The sequence below is a fragment of the Ovis aries genome, chromosome 1 (genome assembly GCF_016772045.2).
Source record: "Ovis aries strain OAR_USU_Benz2616 breed Rambouillet chromosome 1, ARS-UI_Ramb_v3.0, whole genome shotgun sequence".
In the NCBI taxonomy this organism is placed as follows: domain Eukaryota; kingdom Metazoa; phylum Chordata; class Mammalia; order Artiodactyla; family Bovidae; genus Ovis; species Ovis aries.
This window is the reverse complement of record NC_056054.1, coordinates 20,644,417-20,669,168: the sequence shown is the minus strand read 5'-3', so window position 1 is coordinate 20,669,168 and position 24,752 is coordinate 20,644,417. Positions and strand designations below refer to the sequence as shown.

The 24,752-nt window shown below is 38.1% G+C and overlaps 1 protein-coding gene across 5 annotated transcripts in view; it reads left to right on the top strand.

Annotated features, from left to right (window-relative positions):
- PIK3R3 (phosphoinositide-3-kinase regulatory subunit 3) overlaps positions 1 to 24,752 on the top strand; it is a 104,104-nt gene that overhangs the window by 49,186 nt on the left and 30,166 nt on the right. For 3 of the 5 annotated variants that reach the window (XM_004001927.6, XM_042247340.2, XM_042247335.2), the window contains exons 2-5: positions 12,424 to 12,532; positions 14,928 to 15,026; positions 22,637 to 22,817; positions 23,603 to 23,728. In XM_004001927.6, coding sequence (XP_004001976.1) covers positions 12,424 to 12,532; positions 14,928 to 15,026; positions 22,637 to 22,817; positions 23,603 to 23,728 — 515 coding nt within the window. Of the gene's footprint in view, positions 1 to 1,711; positions 8,892 to 12,423; positions 12,533 to 14,927; positions 15,027 to 15,843; positions 15,932 to 22,636; positions 22,818 to 23,602; positions 23,729 to 24,752 lie in introns of those variants that run through there. The other 2 variants (XM_060406918.1, XM_060406969.1) reach the window with 2 other exon arrangements.

Sequence of the window (24,752 nt, the reverse complement as noted above, 5' to 3'; positions counted from 1 at the left end):
CACTTTCTGAAGTCTGGATCAGGAATGGGCATACTTTTTCAAAGAGCCAGGTAGTAAATACTTTAGGCATTGTATATGCTTAGTTGCTCAGTCAGGTTTGATTCTTTGAGACCCTTTGGACTGTAACCTGCCAGGCTCCTCTGTCTATGGGATTCTGCAGGCAAGTATACTGGAGTGGGTTGCTCCAGGGGATTTTTCTGACCCAGGGATTGAACCCATGGCTACTGTGTCTCCTGCCTTGCAGGTGGAATTTTTACCCACTGAGCTGTTGGAGAAGCCCTTAGGCATTGTAGGCCACTTATGGCCTCTATTGCCTGGTTTATGTGTGTGTGTATGTGTTCCCAACTATTAAAAATATGTAAAAATACATTCTTTGTACTGTACAAAATAGGCAAAGGGCCATCATGTACTGACCCCTGGTACACAATCAGTACAACAGTAAATCAAGCTCTAATTTGTAGTATTTGCTGATTCTAGACGTATAGAGACTCCTGGGGCTGATTTCAAGCTGCCAGTGTGATATCCTGAATGCAGAGTTTGAAAGAGATGTGCAGTAGCACAAAGTATTTCTGCTGTATAAATAAAGTAGATGTAAATTACTTTGAATGCATAGTTGATAAAATATAGTAGCTGAAGCTGCAACACTTTGGCCGCCTGATGCGAATAGCTGACTCATTGGAAAAGACACTGATGCTGGGAAAGATTGAAGGCAGAAGGAGAAAGAGGGTGACAGGATGAGATGGTTGTATGGCATCATCAGTACAATGGACATGAACTTGAGCAAACTCTGGGAGATGGTGAGGGACTGGGAAACCTGCTATGCTGCAGTCCATGGGGTTGCCAAGAGTCTGACATGACTGAGCAACTGAACAACCACAACAAATGCCATACACACATCTTCCCAGTATAGATATATCACAGTTATAATTGTTTCTTAAATTATCTTTTAGTGTTTACACTATTATAACTATGTAAGTAGCATTCATGTCATTTGTATGTTATGATTATATTTTGTTTATTATATGTTTTTGGAATTATTGCCTTTATTTTTAAACATTTGCTGAATTCTTTTTATGTGCTTATGACAGTGTTATTCTCATATTCCATGACAACTATAAAACTCATCACAGGGGGATTAAACATAAGATAATCTATTATTTTAATTTTTTCCTTCAACACACCTCCTTAGTCCCCCATTGTTCCCTTGCTAGAATCCCAGTTATTGTTTCCAGCTATCGTCCTGATACTCTTTGTTTTCCTAGTGATTACTTTTGCTTCTCTCCTGTGTTGGTGTCCATTTTCCTGAATCCTACACCATTTTCTTCTAGGTTTATTTCTTAATTTTGCTAGAGGACATTGTAAAGGAGCTTCTTAAGAAAGGTACTAAGAGAAGTTTCCTGAGACTTTGTATGTCTGAAAATGACAATTCTATGCTCATGTGTAATTGATAATTTGGCAGGATATATAATTCTTGGTTGAAAAGACATTTTCCCTTAGAACTTGAAGGTTTTCCCTCCAGTATTATTAATTTGCAGTATTGCTGTTGAGGAATCCAAAGACATTCCAGGCCTTAGTTCTTTGTGATCAGCCTTCCTCTGCTACCCCCACCCCATCCAGCTATGATAGATTTTAAGATCTTCTCTTTATTGCTTAAGTGAAATTCCACTGAGATGTACCTTGATGGGGATCTTTTTCATTCATTTTTTGGGATTCTTGGCACTTTCCTTTTGGAAATGTATGTCCTTCATTTCTAAGAATTTTTTTTTCTTATTTTAAATGTTTCTGTTTTTTGGAACTTCTTTTAATTAGGTTTTGGGTCTTAGTTTAATTCTCTTGCCTTTTCTCCTATTTTTCATTACTTTCTCTTTCTGTTCTGCTTCTTGGGAGATTTTCTTAACTTTATTTGCTAGCTTGTCAATTAAAGTTTTTTTTAAAAAACTCTTTTATAATTTTAGTATATCAGGGCTTTGTGCTTTAGTGTTACTTTGTTATAGATCTTGTTTGTATTTCATAGATGCAGTATTTCCTTTTGTATTTCTGATACGCTTTTTTGGTCTGTAGAAATTTTCTTCTTGAATTTTTGGTTTACGCTTAAGTTCCTTTTGTTTATTTATTTATTTATGGTCTTCTTTAATGTTGTTGACTTTCCTTATATGTCTCATAGTTTTTTATTTAAAAAAAAAACCCTGAGGTAAATATGCATAATGTAAAATTTATTATTTTAACAGTTTTTAAGTGTGCAATTCTGTGGCATTAAGTTCTTTGACACTGTTGTGCAGCCATCACTGTCATCCATCTCCAGCACTTTTTCGTCTTATCTGACTGAAATTTTGAACCCATTGAACACTGACTCCCCATTCCCCCTCCCTATCAACCTGCTGCTGCTGCTGCTAAGTCACTTCAGTCATGTCCGACTCTGTGTGACCCCATAGACGGCAGCTCACCAGGCTGCCCCGTCCCGGGATTCTCCAGGCAAGAACACTGGAGTGGGTTGCCATTTCCTTCTCCAATGCATGAAAGTGAAAAGTGAAAGGGAAGTCGCCCAGTCATGTTTGACTCTTAGCGACTCCATGAACTGCAGCCTACCAGGCTCCTCCGTCCATGGGATTTTCCAGGCAAGAGTACTGGAGTGGGGTGCCATTGCCTTCTCCTCCCTATCAGCCTAGGCAAGCACTATTCTACTTTCTGTCTCTATGAATATGACAGGTACCACATATAAGAGGAATTATACAGTGTTTGTGCTTTTGTGACTGGCTTATTTCTTCAAGGCTCTTCATGTCTCCATGAAGACGTGTCTTCAAGATTTGTCCTTGTGTAGCATGTTAGATTTTTAAAGAGTTTGCGTTCTCTCTCTCTCTCTGTTTATTTTTTGGTTGTGCCATGCAGCATGTGGGATCTTAGTTCCTCTACCAGGGATTGAACTTGTGCAGTGGAAGTGTGGAGTCTTAACCACTGGTCCCCCAGGGAAGTGCCTAAAGATACTGAATAGCTGTATTGAAGCTCCATGTAAGTAGGAAGGACTTAGTAACTGGAGGCCTTCACTGAAAGGTGTTAAGATGATGAACATCTTTTTTTAAAGAGCATCTTATTTTATATATTTTTTAATTTTTATTTTATCTATATTATTTTTGGCTGCGCTGGATCTTGCTGCATGGAGGCTATTCTCTGGTTGTGGTGAGAATAGTTGTGGTTATTCTCTTATTGTGGTGGCTTCTCTTGTTCTGGAGCATGAGGCTCTAGCATGGGCTTCACAGCTGAGATCTTATCAGTTTCTCCAGAGAAAAATCTCCCTAACTGATACCTTGGGGTAGAAGCTCTGTGGCTCATTGTTTAGAGAACTGAAATGGGGAAGGGGTTTGGGAAATCTACCTACTTTGTAGACTTTTCGTTAACTTTGCTGTTTTCAGTAAAGGATTTATCTCTTGACCCAGTTGCACTTGGTGTTCCCTGAGTCCAGAGCCTCTGTAACTGTTTCTGTGAACTGATGAGTGACAGGTAGCCTTTGTGTAGGAGGAGGGAGAGGTAGCTGTCTGATGGCATGGGGGCTGGGGAGGAGAACTGGGGATCTTGCTGCTCTTTGTGTACACTTTCAGTCAGTTCTCCTATTTTTGGCCCCTTCCCTCAATTCTCCCTTTAGAGATACAGTGTGCCTCCAAGTCCTGGTCTTTACAGAGTACAGTGGTGTGATTCCTTTTTTATTGGATTTTCTCTCTTCAGGCTTAGGTTTCAGTTTTTTGCAATCTACCAAGTTTGGTTGCTCTTTGTGTGTTAAAAGTTTTGTTGCTATCATCTGATGTTGTTTCCTCTGATCGCTTTTGCTATTGAGTGCTTATACCTTTAAAATGTGTATTTTATTGCCAATTTGGAATGATTAATAGAGGGACTGAAGAATCACATATATTTAATCTACTGTGTTCTAGTTACTGTTCTATACTTGCCTAATTTTTTTTTTTAGCTCCGTAAAAACTTTTCAAAGAGAATCTGTAAACTCCTTATTTCTGAAAAGCTTGGACTAGCAGCATTGGCATTACCTGGGAACTTGCTAGAAATGCAGAATTCCAGGCCCCTAGCAATCAGTGTTCTATATTTTACAGCATCCCTGGGTGATTTATAAGCACATTAGAGTGTGAAAAGTACTGTTCTGATTCACTGTGCCTGCTACAATGCTTGACACATGTTAGGTGTCTTCTATCAGATAATCAGAAATTTACAAAAGACGCTATAGTTAGAAATACTGTTTTGGGATCAGCATATAGGTATTATTTATAGAAGCTATGGGAGTAGGTGAGAATATAGATTAAAAGAAGGTCAAGGAAATGTCAGTTGTATGGATGAAGGAAGAGAGGACTTTCTGGGAAAACTGAGCGAGAAAGAACAGAGGCCTTGAGTATACAAGATGTAGGAAAACGAGCAACTTTCCACGAGAATGGGCTGCAAGGTTAGAAGTGTCTTTAGGGAGTGCAAAACTTCAGAAATGGCTAAGAAGTGGGAAAAAACACTTTCTGGGAAGACATTCAAGTTACAGAATAGTTTAATTAGAATATGGGGAGAATAATCTAGGAGGATGCTCCAGAGGACATATTGGAATGATCAGCAGTGAGAAGATGGTGTAGTGATGAATTATCTTGAAGTTTATCCTTTTGAATTACAAAGTCCATAAGTATAAAGACTGTGTCTGTCTAGTTCATTGCCATATTCCCAGCTCTTAGAACATACGAGGTATTCACTAAATACTTGTTACATACATATGGAATGATGATAGATTGTGAAAATAGGCCAGCATTTCATTCCTTCTTATTGTGTTCTTTTAGCAACTTTATGTAGAAACAGCTTTGTAATCATTTCATTCTACTTATATTTCTGCAGATGAGAAAAAATACAAGGAGGCTGTGGGCAGCCCTCTGTAATAAAGGTGACATGTTCCTTATCTGTTTGTTGGTAGTGGAGCTACCACAGAACTGTCATTATCCATAAATAGCAGCTTCCCTGTGCTGCTGGTCAACTCAGTTCTGTATAGAGCGCCCCCAGAGAAGGAATACAGACAGCAGCCAGTCTTTGTGGTTCCTTTCAGTGATTTGGTTCTTGTTGGGCCCTGCTGGTCATGGCATTCAGTTCAGTGAGGACTTGGTTTGACAAGCCCAGTGTTTGAACTTTTCCCAGGAGAGAATCAGTTGTTCTTTTTGCTGGGTTTCAGTTGCTCTTACTGGGTTTCCATCGCACCTTACTTTCACTTTTATTACAGTATTTGCCTTGTTCTGCTGAGAATTATGGTCATGTGTTTCTAAGTGTCATTCCCTCTAGATTTCTTTTGAGTGTCTTGTCTTTGTACCTTTCATAGTAATAGCACAGTTCTTTTGTATAGCACAAGTTTAAACTATTAATCCTTATAAGTAGAAGAATTTTAAATTCTGTAAAATTATATTTCCAACTGTAGCTACTTTTATATGCCACATCCCTTTCAAAGAAGATAGGTATAAATAAGTAGCTACTTAGGAAAAAAGAATGGATTATAGCAAGCTCTCCCCATCTAGTCATTTTAGAAGTCTGATATTTGTTTTTTTAGATAATAGCTTTTTTGAAATGTGATTCACATACCATTCAGTTCATCCACTTAACAAGTATATAATTCAGTAGTGTTTAGTATATTCACAGAGTTGGGCAGCCATCACCACAAGCAATGGGAACGTTTTCATTACCTCTCAAAGAAACCTGCATACATTAGCTGCCATTCCCTTTCCCCCTTTAGTCCAACCCTACACAACCATATACTTTGTTGCTGTAGATTTTCATGTTCCGGACAATGGAATTATACAATATGTGGCTTTCATGATTGCTTTTTGTTTCGTTTAGTCTAATGTGTTCATGGTTCATCCATGTTACAACATGTTTTGATTCCTTCTTACTGCCTAATAATATTGTATATATATATTCACACATACATACATACTACATTTTATATATTCATTTACCTTTGATGGATATTTGGGTTATTTCCAGTTTTTGGCTATAATACAGCTTTGAACATTTGTATCCCGTTTTTTGTATGGTTTTATGTTTTCTTTCTTTTAAAATATAGAGCTAGGACCCAAATTTCTGGGTTATGTGGTGACTCTTCATTTAACCTTTTCAGGACCTGCTAGACTGTTTTCCAGCCAGTTGCATCATTTTACATGTCCATCAGCAGTGAACTGAGAGTTCCAATTTCTTTACATCCTCACCAACATTTGTTGTTATCTGTTTCTTTGATTATAATCATCCAAGTAGGTATGAGGTGGTATTTCATTGGTTTCATTTTCATTTCCCTGATGGTTAATACTGTTGAATATATTTTCATGTGCTTGTGGGCCATTTGTGTATCTTCTTTGGAGAGATGTCTGTTCAGATGCTTTGCCCATGTTTAATTTTAGTCATTTTTTGTTATTAAGTTGCAAGGGTTCTTTATGTGTTCTAGATACAATTTTTTATCAGATATATAATTTATGAAGATTTTCTCCCATTCTGTGGGTTGTCTTTTCACTTTCTTGATGGTGTCCCTTGAAGCACAGAATTTTAAATTTTGATGAAATTCAGTTTTCTATTTTTTCTTGTTTGTGCTTTTGATGTCATACCTAAGAAACTATTGTCTAATCCAAGGTCATGAAGACTTAAGCTTATTTTCTTCTAAAAGTTTTATAGTTTTGGCTCTTAACATTTAGGTCTTTGATCCATTTTGAGTTAATTTTTAAATATGTACAGTATGAGAAAGGGGACCAACTACATTCTTATATTTGTGTTGTTCCCTTTTTCCTACAATATTATCTTTAACTTTTTTGTTAATTAAAAAGTTTTTGAGCAACCTAAAACTTACAAAAAATATTGAATGTATAGTAGAAATAACTTGGTTTCTAGAACCATTTAGAGTAGGCTGCTGACATGATAGTCCATCATGTCCATGTTTGTATTTCCCACAAACGAGAACTTTCTCCAACATAACCACAATGCAGCTATCAAAATCAGAAAATGAACAATGATGCATTATTACCGTCTCATCCTCAGATTCCATTCAGGTTTTTCCATTGTCCCAATAATGTCCTTTATAACAAAAAGATCCAGTCCAGACTCACACGCTGTGTTTAATTGACATGTTTCTCTAGTTTTTCTCAATCTAGAACAGTCCCTCAGTCTTTCTTGAGTTTCCCGACCTTGATGTTTTTAAAGATTCCAAGCCAGTTATTTTGTAGAATGTCTTTCACGTGTGGTTGGTTTGTCTGATGTTTCCTTATGACTAGATTCAGTTTATGTATATTTGTTGTGTCCTTGGTGCATCCTGTTGGTGGCCCATGATCTCACCATTACTGTTGGTAGTTACCTTGATTGCTTGAATAAGGTTTGTTTCCCTAGTTTCTCCACTATTGTATTAATCTTTTTACTTTCCTGATTAATAAGCATTTGTGGGAAGGCCTTCAAAATTATATAAAGCTTCTGCGTTAATCTTTCTGTTTTTTCATTTATTTGTTTACATCTGTGTGGACACATGGATTCCTGTTTTGTTTACTGGTTCATATTCCCTTACTATTGTTGTTTGTATTGATGCTCCAGTCATTCCAGATTGGGTAGTAGGAGCCCCTTCAAGCTGGCTACTTTGTTGTTTTGTCATGGCCCCTCATTCTTTGAATATTTGGTTACTTTTTGTCACAACATGATGTTCCCTGTTCATTTGGTACTTGGTTTACCCCACCCCAGCCGTTTCTCCACAGAGCCCTGGTTCCTTTTAGTAGAGAATGGCATTAGAAGCCAAGAACTGGGAGTTAGGTGTGCATATTAGGACTTTGCCGGTTCTAGGACCTCTTAGAGGAAAGAGCTAGGAAATAGTTGTATTTTCTGTAAGCATAGACATTTACATGCATCTGTCTGTCTGTTGATTTCCATGAGTTCACATCAGTAGCTGAAATTGCAGTCTAAAGCAGAGGGTTCATTCTTTTTTTCTACCTTTCTGTATTTGTAACTTCCTTTTTACACTATTAGTAGTTTTGCTTACTAATATTTGGCCCATTTCTCTGTATTTAGAACTGGACATGGAACAACAGACTGGTTCCAAATAGGAAAAGGAGTATGTCAAGGCTGTATATTGTCACCCTGCTTATTTAACTTATATGCAGAGTACATCATGAGAAATGCTGGGCTGGATGAAGCATAAGCTGGAATCAAGATTGCCAGGAGAAATATCAATAACCTCAGATATGCAGATAACACCATCCTTATGGCAGAAAGCGAAGAAGAGCTAAAGAGCCTCCTGATGAAAGTGAAAGAGGAGAGTGAAAAAGTTGGCTTAAAGGTCAACATTCAGAAAATGAAGATCATGGCATCTGGTCCCATCACTTCTTGGGAAATAGATGGAGAAACAGTGTCAGACTTTATTTTTTTGGGCTCCAAAATCACTGCAGATGGTGATTGCAGCCATGAAATTAAAAGACACTTACTCCTTGGAAGGAAAGTTATGACCAACCTAGACAGAATATTCAAAAGCAGAGACATTACTTTGCCAACAAAGGTCCGTCTAGTCAAGGCTATGGTTTTTCCAGTAGTCATGTATGGATGTCAGAGTTGGACTGTGAAGAAAGCTGAGCACTGAAGAATTGATGCTTTTGAACTGTGGTGTTGGAGAAGACTCTGGAGAGTCCCTTGGACTGCAAGGAGATCCAACCAGTCCATTCTAAAGGAGATCAGTCCTGGGATTTCTTTGGAAGGACTGATGCTGAAGCTGAAACACCAATACTTTGGCCACCTCATGTGAAGAGTTGACTCACTGGAAAAGACTCTGATGCTGGGAGGGATTGGGGGCAGGAGGAGAAGGGGACGACAGAGGATGAGATGGCTGGATGGCATCACCAACTCGATGGATGAGAGTTTGGGTAAGCTCCTGGAGTTGGTGATGGACAGGGAGGCCTGGCGTGCTGCGATTCATGGGGTTGCAGAGTTGGACACGACTGAGCGACTGAACTGAACTGACTCTGTATTTACCCAGTGTTGCGTAGCTGTTGCTGCATTCCCCCTGCTACCTCTCTTCCCCTGCCCAGTTAGGAACTCTTTTCCATCCTAATCTGGCTTTGGCTCCCTGTGTTGGGATGCCTGACTCCTAGGTCTGTGTCCTTATTGGCTTGGTCTCCAACACTCTGTGCCTCCAGGCCCTGCCCATTGCCCGTCACTCAGCTTCAACACTCTGTGCCACGCTGCCCTTGTGAGGACTGCCTCCTCACCCTCCGGAGCTCCGAGGTCCTTGCTGTGCTGCTGCCCTCATGCGAGGACATAGTCCTCCCGCGCCTGCTTTGGGCTCTGACACCAGCTCTTGGCTGTCATGACCAGTCCCCTTCTTAATGGCTTTTGGACTGAATTGTGAAGGGGCTTCATGTTGTCTTTTGAGAGGGAAGTTTCTTGTACATCTGTTAGAATTCAAAGTTAGTATTTTATTTTATTTTATTTTTCTAATTTAGAACTATTTTATTTGAAGAGATTTTCTTCTGTAGTTCTAGTTGTAAACACAGAACAAATGCTGTTTGAGTGCTTCAGAGGCATCATTGTATTTAAATGAATCGTGATATATTTACATCTTAAGCCACACCTGAAATCAAAGACTCAATACAATGTTTTTCCCAAAGAAAGTATCGGTCATAACAAAACATAACTACTCATTCTGTAGATTATCATTTTTCCTAACATGACCACTAAATGTGAAAATGTTGTGGAGATACCTAAAGAGCCGCTATATATATATTTTTTTTAGAGAAAATGGCACCATAATGCAAAATACATTTTCCTTTTCTTTACTAGTAATAAACTGTGACATCCATTTGACAAAATACTGTCCAGCCCTACCAAAGTTATTTCAGCATCATTTGCAAATCAAAATTGACCATTGTTTGTACTTACTCTGTATCCTGTAGGGAAAGGATAAAATAGTGTATCAAGTGCAGAAGTTAGCCTGTGTCAATTGGTGTGTATTTTACATTGTGTTAACACCAGAAATTGAAAAATAAGTACTCTTATGTGAATGAAACATATCCTTGATAATTATCACAAAGGCAAAATCAACTGACTTCCAGTCAGGACTAGTGTCTCACGTCCAGTTCAGTTTGGTTGCTCAGTTGTGTCCGACTCTTTGTGACCCCATGGACTACCAGGCCTCCCTGTCCATCGCCAACTCCCAGAGTTTACTCAAATTCGTGTCCGTTGAGTTGGTGATGCCATCCAACCATCTCATCCTCTGTTGTCTCCTTCTCCTCCCAACTTCAATCTTTCCCAGCATCAGGGTCTTTTCAAATGACTCAGTTCTTCACATCAGGTGGCCAAAGAATTGAAGTTTCAGCTTCCACGTCAGTCCTTCCAATGAATATTCAGGACTGATCTCCTTTAGGATGGACTGGTTGGATCTCCTTGCGGTCCAAGGGTCTCTCAAGAGTCTTCTCCAGCACCACAGTTCAAAAGGATCAGTTCTTCAGTGCTCAGCTTTATAGTCCAAATCTGATATCCATATGTGACTACTGGAAAAACCGTAGCTTGACTAGATGGACCTTTGTTGGCAAAGTAATGTCTCTGCTTTTTAATATACTGTCTAGGTTGGTCATAACTTTTCTTCCAAGGAGCAAGTGTCTTTTAATTTCATGGCTGCAGTCAACATCTGCAGTGATTTGGGAGCTCCCCAAAATAAAGTCTGTCACTGTTTCTACTGTTTCCCCATCTATTTGCCATGAAGTGATGGGACCAGATGCGTGATCTTAGTTTTCTGAATGTTGAGCTTTAAGCCAACTTTTTCATTCTCCTCTTTGACTTTCATCAAGAGGCTCTTAGTTCTTCCTCACTTTCTGCCATAAGGGTGGTGTCATCTGCATATCTGAGGTTATTGATATTTCTCCCGGCAGTCTTGATTCCAGCTTGTGCCTCATCCAGCCCAGCATTTTTCATGATGTACTCTGCATAGGAGTTAAATAAGCCGGGTGATAATATACAGCCTTGATGTACTCCTTTCCCAATTTGGAACCAGTCAGTTGTTCCATGTCCAGTTTTAACTGTTGCTTCTTGACCTGCATACAGATTTCTCAAAAAGACAGGCCAGGTGATCTGATATTCTCATCTCTTGAAGAATTTTCCACAGTTTGTTGTGATCCACACAGTCAAAGGCTTTGGCATAGTCAATAAAGCAGAAGTAGATGTTTTTCTGGAACTCTCTTGCTTTTTCAATGTTCCAACGCATGTTGTCAATTTGATCTCTGGTTCCTCTGTCTTTTCTAAATCCAGCTTGAACATCTGGAAGTTCACAGTTCACACACTGTGGATTTATTTATTTTTATTTTAAAGACATAGGTATAAACACACCCTTGAATAGCTTGCTAAATACCTGCTTCCCTGGCCTTGCTGCTCCTTTTCCTGTTGACCAAGCTGCTGAGCCCTCAGCTACATAGGCTGTGGTGCCCAGCCAGTGTGTTTAAATAAAACACTGGAAATTGAAGTACAGAGAAGACTGTGGAAAGTAGTGAGAAAGAGCATACTGTGAAAAACAAAATCCATAGGATATGATGTTCAAACTTAGAGACGAGGTGGTTCATGATGATTATTGGGGACATAAAATAGGGGACAGATTGGCCAGGACTGAAGAAACAAGAGGGCGAGGGAGCCCCATTGTGCCTGACAAAGGTGGGCATCCTTCAGATGGAGAGTCTTAATTACATCCGTTACAGTGAACATCTTCACAATGCTGTGAGCTCTTCAAGGCCAGGTGCATGGCTTCCTTATGTCTGTATCCCCACTATTTAACACTTTCTTGCATATGGTAGATTTTTAATACATATATTTGGGAACCAGGAAACTGAGCTGAATCAGCTCACTACTTTCAAAGCCATTTTGGGTGATGTCTGTTCATGCGGTTCATTCACTCCTCTACCTAAGGCAAGGGTGACAGACTTCATCTCACTCTGATGAACTGATAATGGATACCTGGAAGCATTAATGATGCAGATTTTGAGGGGACTCCCCTGGCAGTCCAGTCGTTAAGATTCCATGTTTCCACTGCAGGGAGCATGGGTTTGATCAATGGCACAGGAGAAAGGAGTACCACTCATTCACAGCGCCACCTTGAAAGAAGGGTGGCACAGATGTTCTCTACTCCCCACCCTGGTCTAGAAGAAAGGCATCCAACAAGAAGTTAGTATTTTATAAGAAGGAAAAAAACACAGATAGCTTGAATATTTCATTTTTTCAGGCAATTATTGGTAGAGTTCTAAAAGGATTCTTTCATTGGCTAATGTTTAACCTGTAACATAAAATAATCCTTATTTTGATTTATAATTATCTGGAACCTTAATGTACATTGGTTAATGAACTGTATTTAAGGACATTAGAAAGCAAATAATAATTTACATTACAAAATAATAATATTAATTTCTCTCCTAGCTCTTCCACCAAAGCCACCTAAGCCAATGACTTCAGCCATTACAAATGGAATAAAGGACAGTTCTGTTTCTCTTCAGGATGCAGAATGGTACTGGGGGGATATTTCAAGGTAATTAGACTAAGTATTATAGTTGAATGGAGTTTAAAAAATAATTCTTTTTTTTTATTTTTTTATTTTTTAAAATTTAAAATCTTTAATTCTTACATGCGTTCCCAAACATGACCCCCCCTCCCACCTCCCTCCCCACAACATCTCTCTGGGTCATCCCCATGCACCAGCCCCAAGCATGCTGCACCCTACGTCAGACATGGACTGGAGATTCAATTCTTACATGATAGTATACATGTTAGAATTCCCATTCTCCCAAATCATCCCACCCTCTCCCTCTCCCTCTCGCAATGACGACCCTGTATGCAAGACAGGAAAAAAGACACAGATGTGTATAAAAAATAATTCTTGAGATTAGTAGTTTAAAAAAATATTTTTAATGCCCCACAAGTTGTCATTTAAAGATTAGCATTTAAAAAACTGTGTAGGAGAACCTTTTAAATTTTCTAAATGGTTTTCTTCCCACACATATAAAAAGACAAGCTAATCTTTAAATTGTAGGTATGGTTATTACTTTTAATACTGTATTGAGGATAGGGTTCTGAATAAGTGAAACTTATACATTTAGGATAGATGTATGTGTTTTGGGATAAAATATTTATCTATGCTTAATTTTCCTTATGTTTCTGTTTCTAAGGTAATGGTTCCTCAGCGTTTGCACACATAAAAATCAATGGAGTAAGGTTCAGGAATCTGCATTTATAACCTCCCCAGTTGATTTTTATGTCTCTTCACCTCCTTTTGAGAAACAGGACTCTAGGACAGATTTGCTTTTTGGGTAAAATGTGGTTTTGGAAATCTCAGAATGTAGAGAAAAAAAAAGATACATCTATTTTATAGATAAATACATATATATTTTTTAAATTCCAACATTGTATTTTCTTGTTTTTAAAAAGTTATATCCACTTTTGCCAAATCAGATTTCAAATTGCTTCTGCATTCCTCGATATGCTTGTCCTTCTCTTTCTCTTGTCTGTTCTTTCCCATTACCAAAGTAGCACTCATTTGTTTTTTATTCTATATCATTTTAATCATCTAAAGATGTACAGCTCAGTGGCATCAAGTACATTCACATTATTGTTCATCCATCGCCACCCTCCATCTCTGCAAGTGTCATCTTCCCACAATGAAGCTCTGTACTCATTAAACACTAACTCACTTTTCCTTCTATTTTCCCCAGCACCTGCCTTCTCTTTCTGTGAATTTGACTTTTCTGGGTACCTCATATAAGTGGAATCATATAACATTTGTTATTTGTGTTTGACTTGTTTTACTTAGCACAATGTCTTCAAGATTAATCCATGTTGTAGCATGTGTCAGAATTTCCTTTTTAAGGCTGAATAATATTCTATTATATATACCTACAACATTTTAATTTATTCATTCTTATGGACATTTGGCTTTGATGAACACTTGGGTTATTTCTAGCTTTTGGCTATTGTGAATAATGCTGCTATGAACATTGATGTATAAATGTTCAAGATTCTGCTTTCAGTTCTTTGGGCATATACCCAGAAGTGGAATTTCTGGGTCATACAGTAATTCTGTATCTAATTTTTAAAAAAAGACTTAATATATTTGATATTAAACATAAAATTTAAATTTTAGCAACATACAAAAAAAGGATCTACTATATTTACATACTTCCCTGGTGGCTCAGAGGTTAAAGCGTCTGCCTGCAGTGTGGGAAACCCAGGTTTGATCCCTGGGTCAGGAAGATCCCCTGGAGAAGGAAATGGCAACCCACTCCAGTATTCTTGCCTGGAGAATCCCATGGACAGAGGAGCTTGGTGGGCTGCAGTCCATGGGGTCGCAAAGAGTTGGACGCAACTGAGCGACTTCACTTTCTTAATTTATATTTTAAGACCATGTGGTTCTGTAACTCAAGGTTCTTTGATGTCCTGGCATTTTCTTTGAGTCTTCTAGTGTTGTTTCTTAAAGTCCTAAACCATCTCTGCAGAAGAAATTTTTTGTCAGTATAAATTCAGATTGGAGAGTATTATTGAAAGATTGTGAACTGAGTAAATTATCCCCACTCTGATCTGACCCAGCTGCCACTGTTGGTTAAACTTAATCTTTCTAAACAGCTGCTGTTTTTTTCTGACACTCTACAAGTTCATACCTGCCTAAGGAAGCCCTAAAGGCTTAATGGAAACAGGTATTCCCTACAGACAGTTGGAACCTGGAAGAGTTTAAAAATCAAATACTCATCCTGGGATTGCATAACACTGAAAATCAAAACAAAAGCATATCTGGGGGAGGAACTAAATGACCTCTGACAGCCCCATGATTCTATAATCTTAGACCCCACCTCCCAATTAGTCTTAGTGATAATATGTGAAGAAAACAACCAACACTTAAAAATTTTTTTTTTTCCTATAATTCCTTTCTTCAGGGAGGAGGTAAATGACAAATTACGGGACATGCCAGATGGTACCTTCTTGGTCAGAGATGCCTCAACCAAAATGCAGGGAGATTACACTTTGACCTTGCGGTGAGTATTTTTTAGCAGTTTGTCTAGTGTTCTACTAGCATGATTTATTTCTGGTATACAAAGATGCCTGTATTTTATTTAAATCTTTATATACAAATTTTTTCATGTTTTTATTTAATTTAGATACATAATTTTAGTTGTTTGGCTAACTATCTTTTTCCTACACATTTAAATATTTAATACTAAAAAGGCAACAATTTTTATTTTTATGTAGCAGTAAAACAAAAAGCTTTAAAATCCCTAAATATGATGAAGTAAGATGTATACTGTTGACCTTGAGTGAAGTAGAAGTCATGGGCACAGCCTAAAGTTATTGATGATATGCTGGGAATCCACCCCTCCAATAACTCTATTGTTTTCCTCAATCTAGACTTCAGAGAGTAAAACTCAACCTAATTTAGGTTGATGAGGATGGGTAGAGGATAAGACAATTTTCATGCCCTCCGTGTGGACATATTAGAATCTCATAAGGTGGATGTATCAGTCTTTATATTTACAAAGATGGCACGTATAATTAAATAGATTAGGGAAACTGTATTAGATATTTCTACATTTAGTTTTAACATTTAACATAGCCTAAGGACAATAAAAGAAACTGCCTGCCCATATAGGAGATGTGGATTTGACCCCTAGGCTGGGAAAACCCCCTGGAGAAGGAAATAGCAACCCACTCCAGTATTCTTGCCTGGGAAATCCCATGGACAGAGCAGGCTAGCAGGCTACAGTCCCTGGGGTCACAAAAGAGTTGGAAACCACTTAGCGACTAAACAGCAACAAGGACAATAAAGTCTTGCATTCTGTTTTGTTTTTTAAAAAGGGACTGTCTAAAGAATAATGGCAACAATAACAACTTCCTTGTACTAAGCATTTTACATGCAGTATCTATATCAAAACAACCTTATGAGGTAGGTATTTTTAATACTATTAATATTTCCATTTTATAGATGAAGCAACTGAAGCTTAACTTGGTTAAGAAACTTGTCCTAAAGACACGTAGCTCGTAAGTGTCAGAGGACAGGTTCAAACTCAGACTTATTTGTCTTTTTGCCGCCTTTCCAGCCTAGCATCTTTAAGAAAAATAATCCCACATTTTATTCTAGAAATTTGGGATTACTATGTATCAGCTTCTGGTAAAGAAATTAAGAAGTTAATGAAGCTAGGACTTCAGCTGTGCTGAGGAATAATCCGTGTTCTGCAGTGATTCATTCAGCATAATTTTTCCCATTCCAGTCAGGCTTCTGTCTCTACTGCTGTTCACAGACTGCTGGACCAACGGCCACTTCTCTCTTCTTACCTTTCTGACCTCTTAGCAGCATTAGTCATAGACATGTCTTCTTAGAAACAGTTTATTGTCTTGGCTGTTCTGAGATCACACTCTCCTAATGTTCTTCCTAACTCATTTGAAATTATTCCAGGGCTCAGAACTGGGCTTCATTCTCTTCTCCCAAGAGTGAGTATTCATTCTCCCAAGGTGAGCTTGTCCTGTCCCATGGCTTTAAAGTACATCTTCATAGTGATGATTCATAACCCTTATCTTCTAGCTCTGACCTTCTGGACTCCAGATGCATATATCCAGTTGCCACTCAGATAGCTAGAGCACATACTAACTTTAATATAGTCAAAGCAGAATTCTTGATTTCTAATGTGGCTCCCCCTACCCAAACTGTTTCTTTTCTAGTGTCCCTTTTTTTTCAGAAGCAGAACCACCATCTCCATTACTACCACTATTTTGTGCTACTCGAATCACAAAATCTTTTTTTCCTCACATCCAATCTGTCATTAAACAAGCCCTGCCAACTCTACCTCCAAATCTATATCCATAATCTCTTCACACTTGTCTACTATCCAAATCGAAGCCACCATTTTCTTGCTTAATATTTCATAGTTAACCTCCTAACAGGTTTGGATATGCAGAAAGTTGGAGAGAGGTTGCAGGATTAGGTAGCAACAGAAACAAAGATATGGAGATGAGAAACTGTAGAGTTCTGTTCTGTGAGATGCAATTCCATTTGGCTAGAGAGTAACATTTGAAGAGGGAAAAGTGGCAAGGGTTAGAAAGTTGGAAAGGGTCATGTTGAAGAGGGCCTTGAATTCTAAACTTAGGAATTTGTGTTGAATATTGTATGGAGGCAGGGGGAACCGTTTCATTTTTCAATGGAGCTGTTTTACAGTTAGACTGTGTTTGAATAGAAAAAATAAAGGATGGAGTTAGATGGCTGTTATGAATTGAGAGGGAATGATGTTCTAGAATTAGGTTTATTCTTTAATCATTTAATATTGTTAAGTGCCCACAGTGTTCCAGGAAAAGAAAACACTGGACAAGCCAAAAATGGTTTCTTGTCTATAGTGTTTATATTTGGGGGTTGGTAATAGTCAGGGAGAGGGAGACAAAAGAAACACATTTTTAAAAAATGAAATAGTTCCCTGGTGGTCCAGTGGTTAGGACTCTAGCATTCACTGTGGGGTTGGGAAATAAGATGCTGCAAGCCATGTGACACAGCCAAAAAAGAAAAGAAATACCAAGTCACTTTGTTGTACACCTGAAACTAACACAGTATTGTAAATCGGCTATAGTTCAATTAAAAAAAAATAAAAAGAAGTAATTTCACAGTATATGAAGGGCTATGTAGGAAATACATAATGTATACATAACAGTTTTGAGGAGAGCCTGTCTGAGGATATGACCTCTGAAAACTGAAGTATTAGAAAGAGCTGGCCAGAAAAGTGTTCCAAGGAGAGGGAACAGAAAATGCAAAGACACTGATTTTGGAAAGATCTTGTGAATCCAATAAATGCAGACACCGATGTTCCTGGCTTTCAGTGTGAATCAGAGTAGTAGGAGATGAAGTTGAAAGTGGGAAAGAGCCAGATGCAAAGAGCCTAATGAGCCATGGTAAGGAATTTTAACTTTATTTCTAAGTGCAAAAAAAATAAAAGGTTTTAAGCAGGGCAGTGACGTGATCAAAAGATTGAATACACGATTACCTAGGATTGTGGCTCTAGGAAAGGAGTTGAGAATCAAAGTAAGAGGCAATGTTGAGCTGAGAGCTAAAGGGATTTGATAATAGAAAAGGTATGAGGTTAAGGAGGAGTTAAAAGTGACTGTGGTTTGAGCCTGCTGGGCTTAGAATGAATGTGCCATTTATAGAAATAGGAGAGTCAGGAGCAGTTTTTAGCAGTTTTTAGCTTCAGAACTTCCAGGTAAAAATTTATCTAGAGTACAGCTAGAAATTTAGGTTTAATGCTTAGGGGAGAATATAGGGCCAGAAAAAGATTCAGGTACATATCTACATAGAATAATTAGAATTTTAAGGAAAGAGTTTATATAGAAAAAAAAGGGTGGAGGATTGAAGGCAAATTTTTTTTAGGGAATAAACTGTGTAGCAGCAGGATGAGAAAGAGCGATTAAGAGGTTGAGAGAAAAGAGCAAGCCACAGAAGCCAGAGAAGCATGGAAGACTGAGAAGGAAGTCGGAGTAGAGGAAGGAAAGGGAACGTGGAAATTTCAGTCACTGCAAAGAATCTGAGCCTGGGACAGAGCTGGAGAGCAGAGTCCGAACTTGGTAAAAAGTCACTGGTGACCCTCAAATGAGAGAAAAGAGCATGAGATCAGACTGCAGACGATAGGTGAGAGGAAGTACAGCTTTTTCAATTCAGTTACCATTTAAAAAATCAACAAATGGTATTTATAGTAGAAAATCTGGATAGTTAACAAATCTTTAGGAATCTGATATATGCCGGCATTGGACCAGGTGCTAGGGTGTAAGAAGGAGTAGCTATGTTCTTCTGTTAAGAAGGGTACAGCATGGGAGAGACATAATTAAAAACCCACTATTCCTCAGTTCCTTCGTGTCTTTACTTCCTTCTCTCTTTAAAGTTAACAGTCTAATATTAAAATAACCTTGTTGAGTATATCCTTGCTCCAGACTTGTGCCTCTCTCCCTTATAGTAGTCGTCTAAATATTGATGTATTCCAACACTTCTTAAATTCAACTCTCCATCTGTTTTTTGCCTATACCCGGGCAGCTGAATGTGGAGAAAAATACATCATGCAGACTGTTGTGCAGCCACTAAGTCCTGTCCAACTCTTTATTGAGTGTGTGTGTGCTCAGTCATGTCCAACTCTTTGCGACCCTATGGACTGCAGCCCACCAGGCTCCTCTGTCCATGGAATTTTCCAGGCAAGAATACTGGAGTGGGTTGCCATTTCCTACTCCAGGGGTCCAACTCTTTACCACCCTATGAATGCCAGTCTCGTCTGTCCTCCGCTGTCTCCCAGAGTTTGTGAAAATTCATATCCATTGAGTTGGTGATGCTGTGTAACCATCTCATCCTCTGCTGCCCTCTTCTCCTTTTGTCTTCAGTCTTTCCCAGCATCAGGGTCTTTTCCAATGAGTTGGCTTGTGACTAACAATCTTAAATGGGCATTTAGTACTGCCCAGCTGAATTTACATTTTCACGATCCGTTTGCTCTCTTACTTTTCCTAGATGATAATTTCACATGTTCTTTTTTTCTCTTCAGATCAACAACCCACATCTTCTTTAGTTAAACCCCCTTTTAACTAAAGAAGTTGCTTCCTGTTTCTCTGAGGATATGGAAGCAGTTAGAAGAGATCCAATTCCATCATGCTCCTGTTGCTACAGCCATCAACATGAATGTGAATACTCTGCCTTTCTCCTGTTCCAGTGATGACTGTTCATTTCCTTGTCCAGGATCCCATTGTGGTTGAGATCCCATCCCATCCCTCTAACCTTCTCAAGTAATCACCCTAGGAATTACCTTGTTCTTCTTTTGGATCAACAGTTTTTGTCTCTACTGAGCCATTCGCATAAGTATATAAATTATATGCTTTACAATCTCTCACTTAAGAATAATAAATAAAGAAAATTCCTTTGACTCTTTTCAGCTGTTTCCCTATTTCTCTGCTTCCATTTACAGCAGTGTTCCTCAAGACAGTTGTCTGTAGGCATTTCTTCTTCCTCTTCTTTCATTCTCTTTAATCCATTCTGATTGGTCTTCCATGCTTACCATTCTATTGAAGCCATTTTGTCAAGACCCCTTAGTGATCTCTACTTTGCCAAACCCCCAAATCATTTACCCAGTTGATCATATACTCTTTGAAAAAATGTTTTTTTAAAAAACAGGTTTTTAAGATACTATTTACTTCAGTAATTGCTCAGTAATTCTCCTTTTACTTCATTAATTGCTCTATCTTGGTTTCCTTTCTCATCTCCCTGACCACTAAACATTGGTGTACCCCAGGACTTAGACCTCGGACCTTTTCTCTTACTCAGCTATGTTCATCTTCAAATAACATCTATAGGCTGACAACTCCTGATTTTATACATCTGGCCCAGAACTTGCTCCTGAACTTTAGATTCTTTACATAGGCTGCAGGATCCTCTGCTCTTGGATATTCACTGGGCATTTCAAATGTTAACAAATCTAAAGTTAAAATGCTTTTTTCCTCTTTAAACATGTTCCTTTTATATATATCCTTCTTCTTTCTGATAAATGACAATTCCATTCTGACTGCTTAAGATAAAAACCATGAGATCATCTTTACTTTTGTCTCCTTTCATGCCTATATCTAGGCCACAGCACATCCTCCTCAGCATGTATTCAGAATCCCACCATTTCTCAGTATCTCCACAGCTACTACCCTTGTCCAAGATGCCATCATGTCTTGCCTAGATTATTTTACAAGTCTCCCAGCTGATCTTTCTACTTCTACCCCTGCCCACTTTGAATGGTCTTATCAACTTAGCAGCTAGAATGAGCCTTGTAAAACACAAAATAGATGATATCATTCTGCTCAGACTTTCTTGTGTTCCCCATCTTAGTCAGCAAAAGCAAAAGCCATTGCAGTGATCTACAGGCGATTATATGATCCAGGTTCCTTTTACTTTGTCTCCTACTACACTCCTGTTTGCTTTTTTTAGCTCCAGCATTGCTGACTTCATTGCTGTTCCTGGAACATGCCCAGCTTGCTTCTACCTCAGGGCTTTGTACTTGCTATTCCCTGTCTGGAAAACTTCTCCCCCAGATATCTGCTCTGCCAGACTGCTCACATCATTTAGGACTCCGCTAAATGTTGCCTGAACAGAGTGGTTTTCCTTGTGCAACATATATGAAGTAGCCATTTCTCCACCCCCAGAATAATCTCTTTCCTTTGCTCTGCCTTTTTTTTTTTCTGAAAAGACCAGTTGATATATCTAGTTGTTTAGTTTTATGTTCTATCTTAATGAAAAATTCTTTATCCTCTTTAAAAAAATGGGGATATGTTCCACCTGCTCCTAAACTGAAAGTTCTGTGAGAGCACGGACTGTATCTGGCCTGTTTATCACTGTGTCCACTGTGCCTCATACAGTCTGGACATATAATAGATGTGCAAAAAGTTTTTTTGAATGAATAAGCACCTTCTAGTTTTCCTCTAGCAGAAAGAGCAGCTTGCATTATCCATACCCTCTATGGGTATATGCATGGGAATACACACCTATTGAAACTGCTTAAGATTAGGTGGTCCTTCTAAGGTAACCTTTTATAGGATAGTTCTTCTTCCATCTAAACTGACCATCTAAGCATTAAATTTAAATCATCCACAGATTCAAATCTACTGTGTTTGACCTTTTACAAATCCCAGTGCTTCATTTATCATGTGTAATGGCATGGCATAAAGAGATAAAGAAGCATATTTCCCCCCCATTAAGTCTGTATGCTGTAAGAACAGTTGAGTGAGAATTGTGCAGTATTTTGCTATGATATAATGAATCAGTCTATTCTGCTTTTAGATTATACCTTAGGGGACTTGGAAAACATGGCCATTTTAAGCTTTGGTTATAAATTATCTTTTAAGGGACCATTGGATATGTCTCAGTAAACAAAAGTGGTCTAAACTATTCAAGCATCTGATATAAACGGCTCTTCAAAAGCTATACTTTGTAAAACAGTTGAATGACAGTTGAATCATTTACATATTGTGATGGCCTAAATAAATAGTCTTTCCAAGTATTATAAGCGAATCTAAAAGACAAAGTAATGTAGGGTGCTGGATTAATTACTCAGTTATAAATCATTCAAGGAGCTTAATTATGTGTGTGCATTAACAATGATGCACACACATAATTGAGTGCTTGAGTGTTATGCTGGTGTATGTGTGACAAATGGTTATCACCCTCTTCATATAGAGATTGCTTCTGTGTCCCTCCAGAGACACACAACCACATATCTTTAGATCCTGAAGAGATTGTCTCTGTTCTTCTTGATACAGAATTTACATTTAAAAAATTTGTTCAGAAAATAAACAAAAGATACAATTTACTTTTGTTTTAGTTTTTTTTAGTGATTATTTTTGTGAAATTTGTTGATACTGAAAGTTGTGTATGTTGACCTTTAGTAACCATGATACTTTACAGACAGAAGAAATAATTGTAAAAATAATATGTATGCTTCTACGCATATAATATATGCCTTTTCACCCATTCCAGTCTTGTTAACATAGTAAAACTTGTTTATAATGTGACACCAAGCTATCATATCTCCAAGTGAAAGAGTACTTCAACAGAATTTTTTGGGAAAAAAAATCTACAGTTATGTCTTGTTGTTCACAGGAAGGGAGGCAATAATAAGCTAATAAAGATTTATCATCGAGATGGTAAATATGGCTTTTCTGATCCTCTGACATTTAATTCTGTGGTGGAGCTCATTAGCCACTATCATCATGAATCTCTTGCCCAGTACAATCCCAAACTTGATGTGAAACTGATGTACCCAGTGTCCAGATACCAACAGGTAGGTATGATTACATAAGTTTGGGATTTTTTTCTTTTTTTTTTGGCTGTGCTCTGTGGCATGCGGAATCTTATTTCCCTGACCATGAATCGAACCCATACTCCTGCAGTGGAAGTACAAAGTCAACTACTGGAGCACCAGGGAAGTCCTGTGGTTACACAGGCTCTTAATAGCTAATCAGCAAGTCATTTAACAAAATCATTTGATTCTAACTTACCAGGTTTATCAGGAAAAAAAAAGAAATGCTAGATGCTTAAATTTTCCCACTTAAGATTTAAGATATGTTTAGAATTTATTTTGTGACTACTATTCATTAATATCTTGTTGCATGTGTTTGTTAACTTTATGATACAGGATGCTCGGGGCTGGTGCACTGGGGTGACTCAGAGGGATGGTACGGGGAGGGAGGTGGGAGGGGGGGTTCAGGATGGGGAACACAAGTACACCCGTGGCAGATTCATGTCTATGTACGGCAAAACCAATACAATATTGTAAAGTAATTAGCCTCCAATTAAAATAAATAAATTTATATTAAAAAAATAAAATCTTTGTGTTTGTGTTTCCTATTTATATTTCATTAAAAATTTTTTAAGTATTACCTATTTTGATGTGATCTAAAGAGGTTGATCTTAGTGTTAACAAAAGGATTTAGTGGTTTCCCATACTTGGTACTAATACAGTAGCTTAAACTTACAACAGAAATACAATTTAAAAATAAATAGTTGTGGAAAAACCCATGTTTTAGAAATATTGGCATTCTTCATTTCTTTTGTTTACCTATATAGGATCAGTTGGTAAAAGAAGATAATATTGATGCCGTCGGTAAAAAACTGCAGGAGTATCACTCTCAGTATCAGGAAAAGAGTAAAGAATATGACAGACTATATGAAGAATATACCAGAACATCCCAGGTTAGTATATTTTTGTTGTTTAGGCCAGTAAGTAGGCAGTAAAGCTTATAGTTATCTTGGATTTTCTATAATATTATTATTTTCCATAATTCACTTGATAGTCTTTATCTGCCTTGATATCTTTTTTAAACTAAAAAAATTTATTGAAGTATAGTTGATTTACATATATAAATTCTTATGTATGAATTCTTTTTCAGATTCTTTTCCAGTATAGGTTGTTTCAAGATATTGAATCTAGTTCCCTGTGTTATACAGTGAGGCCTTGTTTTAGGCTTCCTTGGTATCTCAGAAGGTAAAGCGTCTTCCTGCAATGTGGGAGATGTGGGTTCAGCTCCTGGGTTGGGAAGATCCCCTGGAGAAGGAAATGGCAGCCCACTCCAGGACTCTTGCCTGGAAAATCCTATGGACAGAGGAGCCACGGTAGACTACAGCTCATGGGGTGGCAAAGAATCAGACATGACTGAGTGACTTCAGTTTCACTTTGTTGTTTAAGCTATCTTAGTATCTCTTTTTAAAAATTAAACTAAATTAAATTATTTATTGACTGTGCTGGGTCTTTATTGCTGCACTTGGGTTTTCTCTAACTGTGGTGAGCAGGACCATCTCTGTTGCAGAATACAGACGCTAGGTGCGTGGACTTAGCAGTTGTGGCTCACAGGCTTAGTTGCCCTGCGCCATGTGGAATCTTTCCAGACCAGGGATCAAATCTGTGTCCCCTGCATTGTCAGGTGGACTCCCAACCACTGGACCACCAGGGAAGTCCAGTACCAACATAGTGTTGAAAAAGTTTTCAGTAGGGTTTAAACACTCTGTATATGCTCCTTTATTCCTTTCCCCTTATATTGTTATCACTACTGATTACATTTTTATACATTGTCTGCCCATTAGCATAGATTTATAATTATAGTTTTATACATTTGTCCTTTAAAACATATAGAACATGGACAGAGGAGCCTGCAGGCTGTAGTCGTAGGGTCCGCAAAGAGTCAGGCATGACCGAAGCTACTTAGCATGCATGCAACCA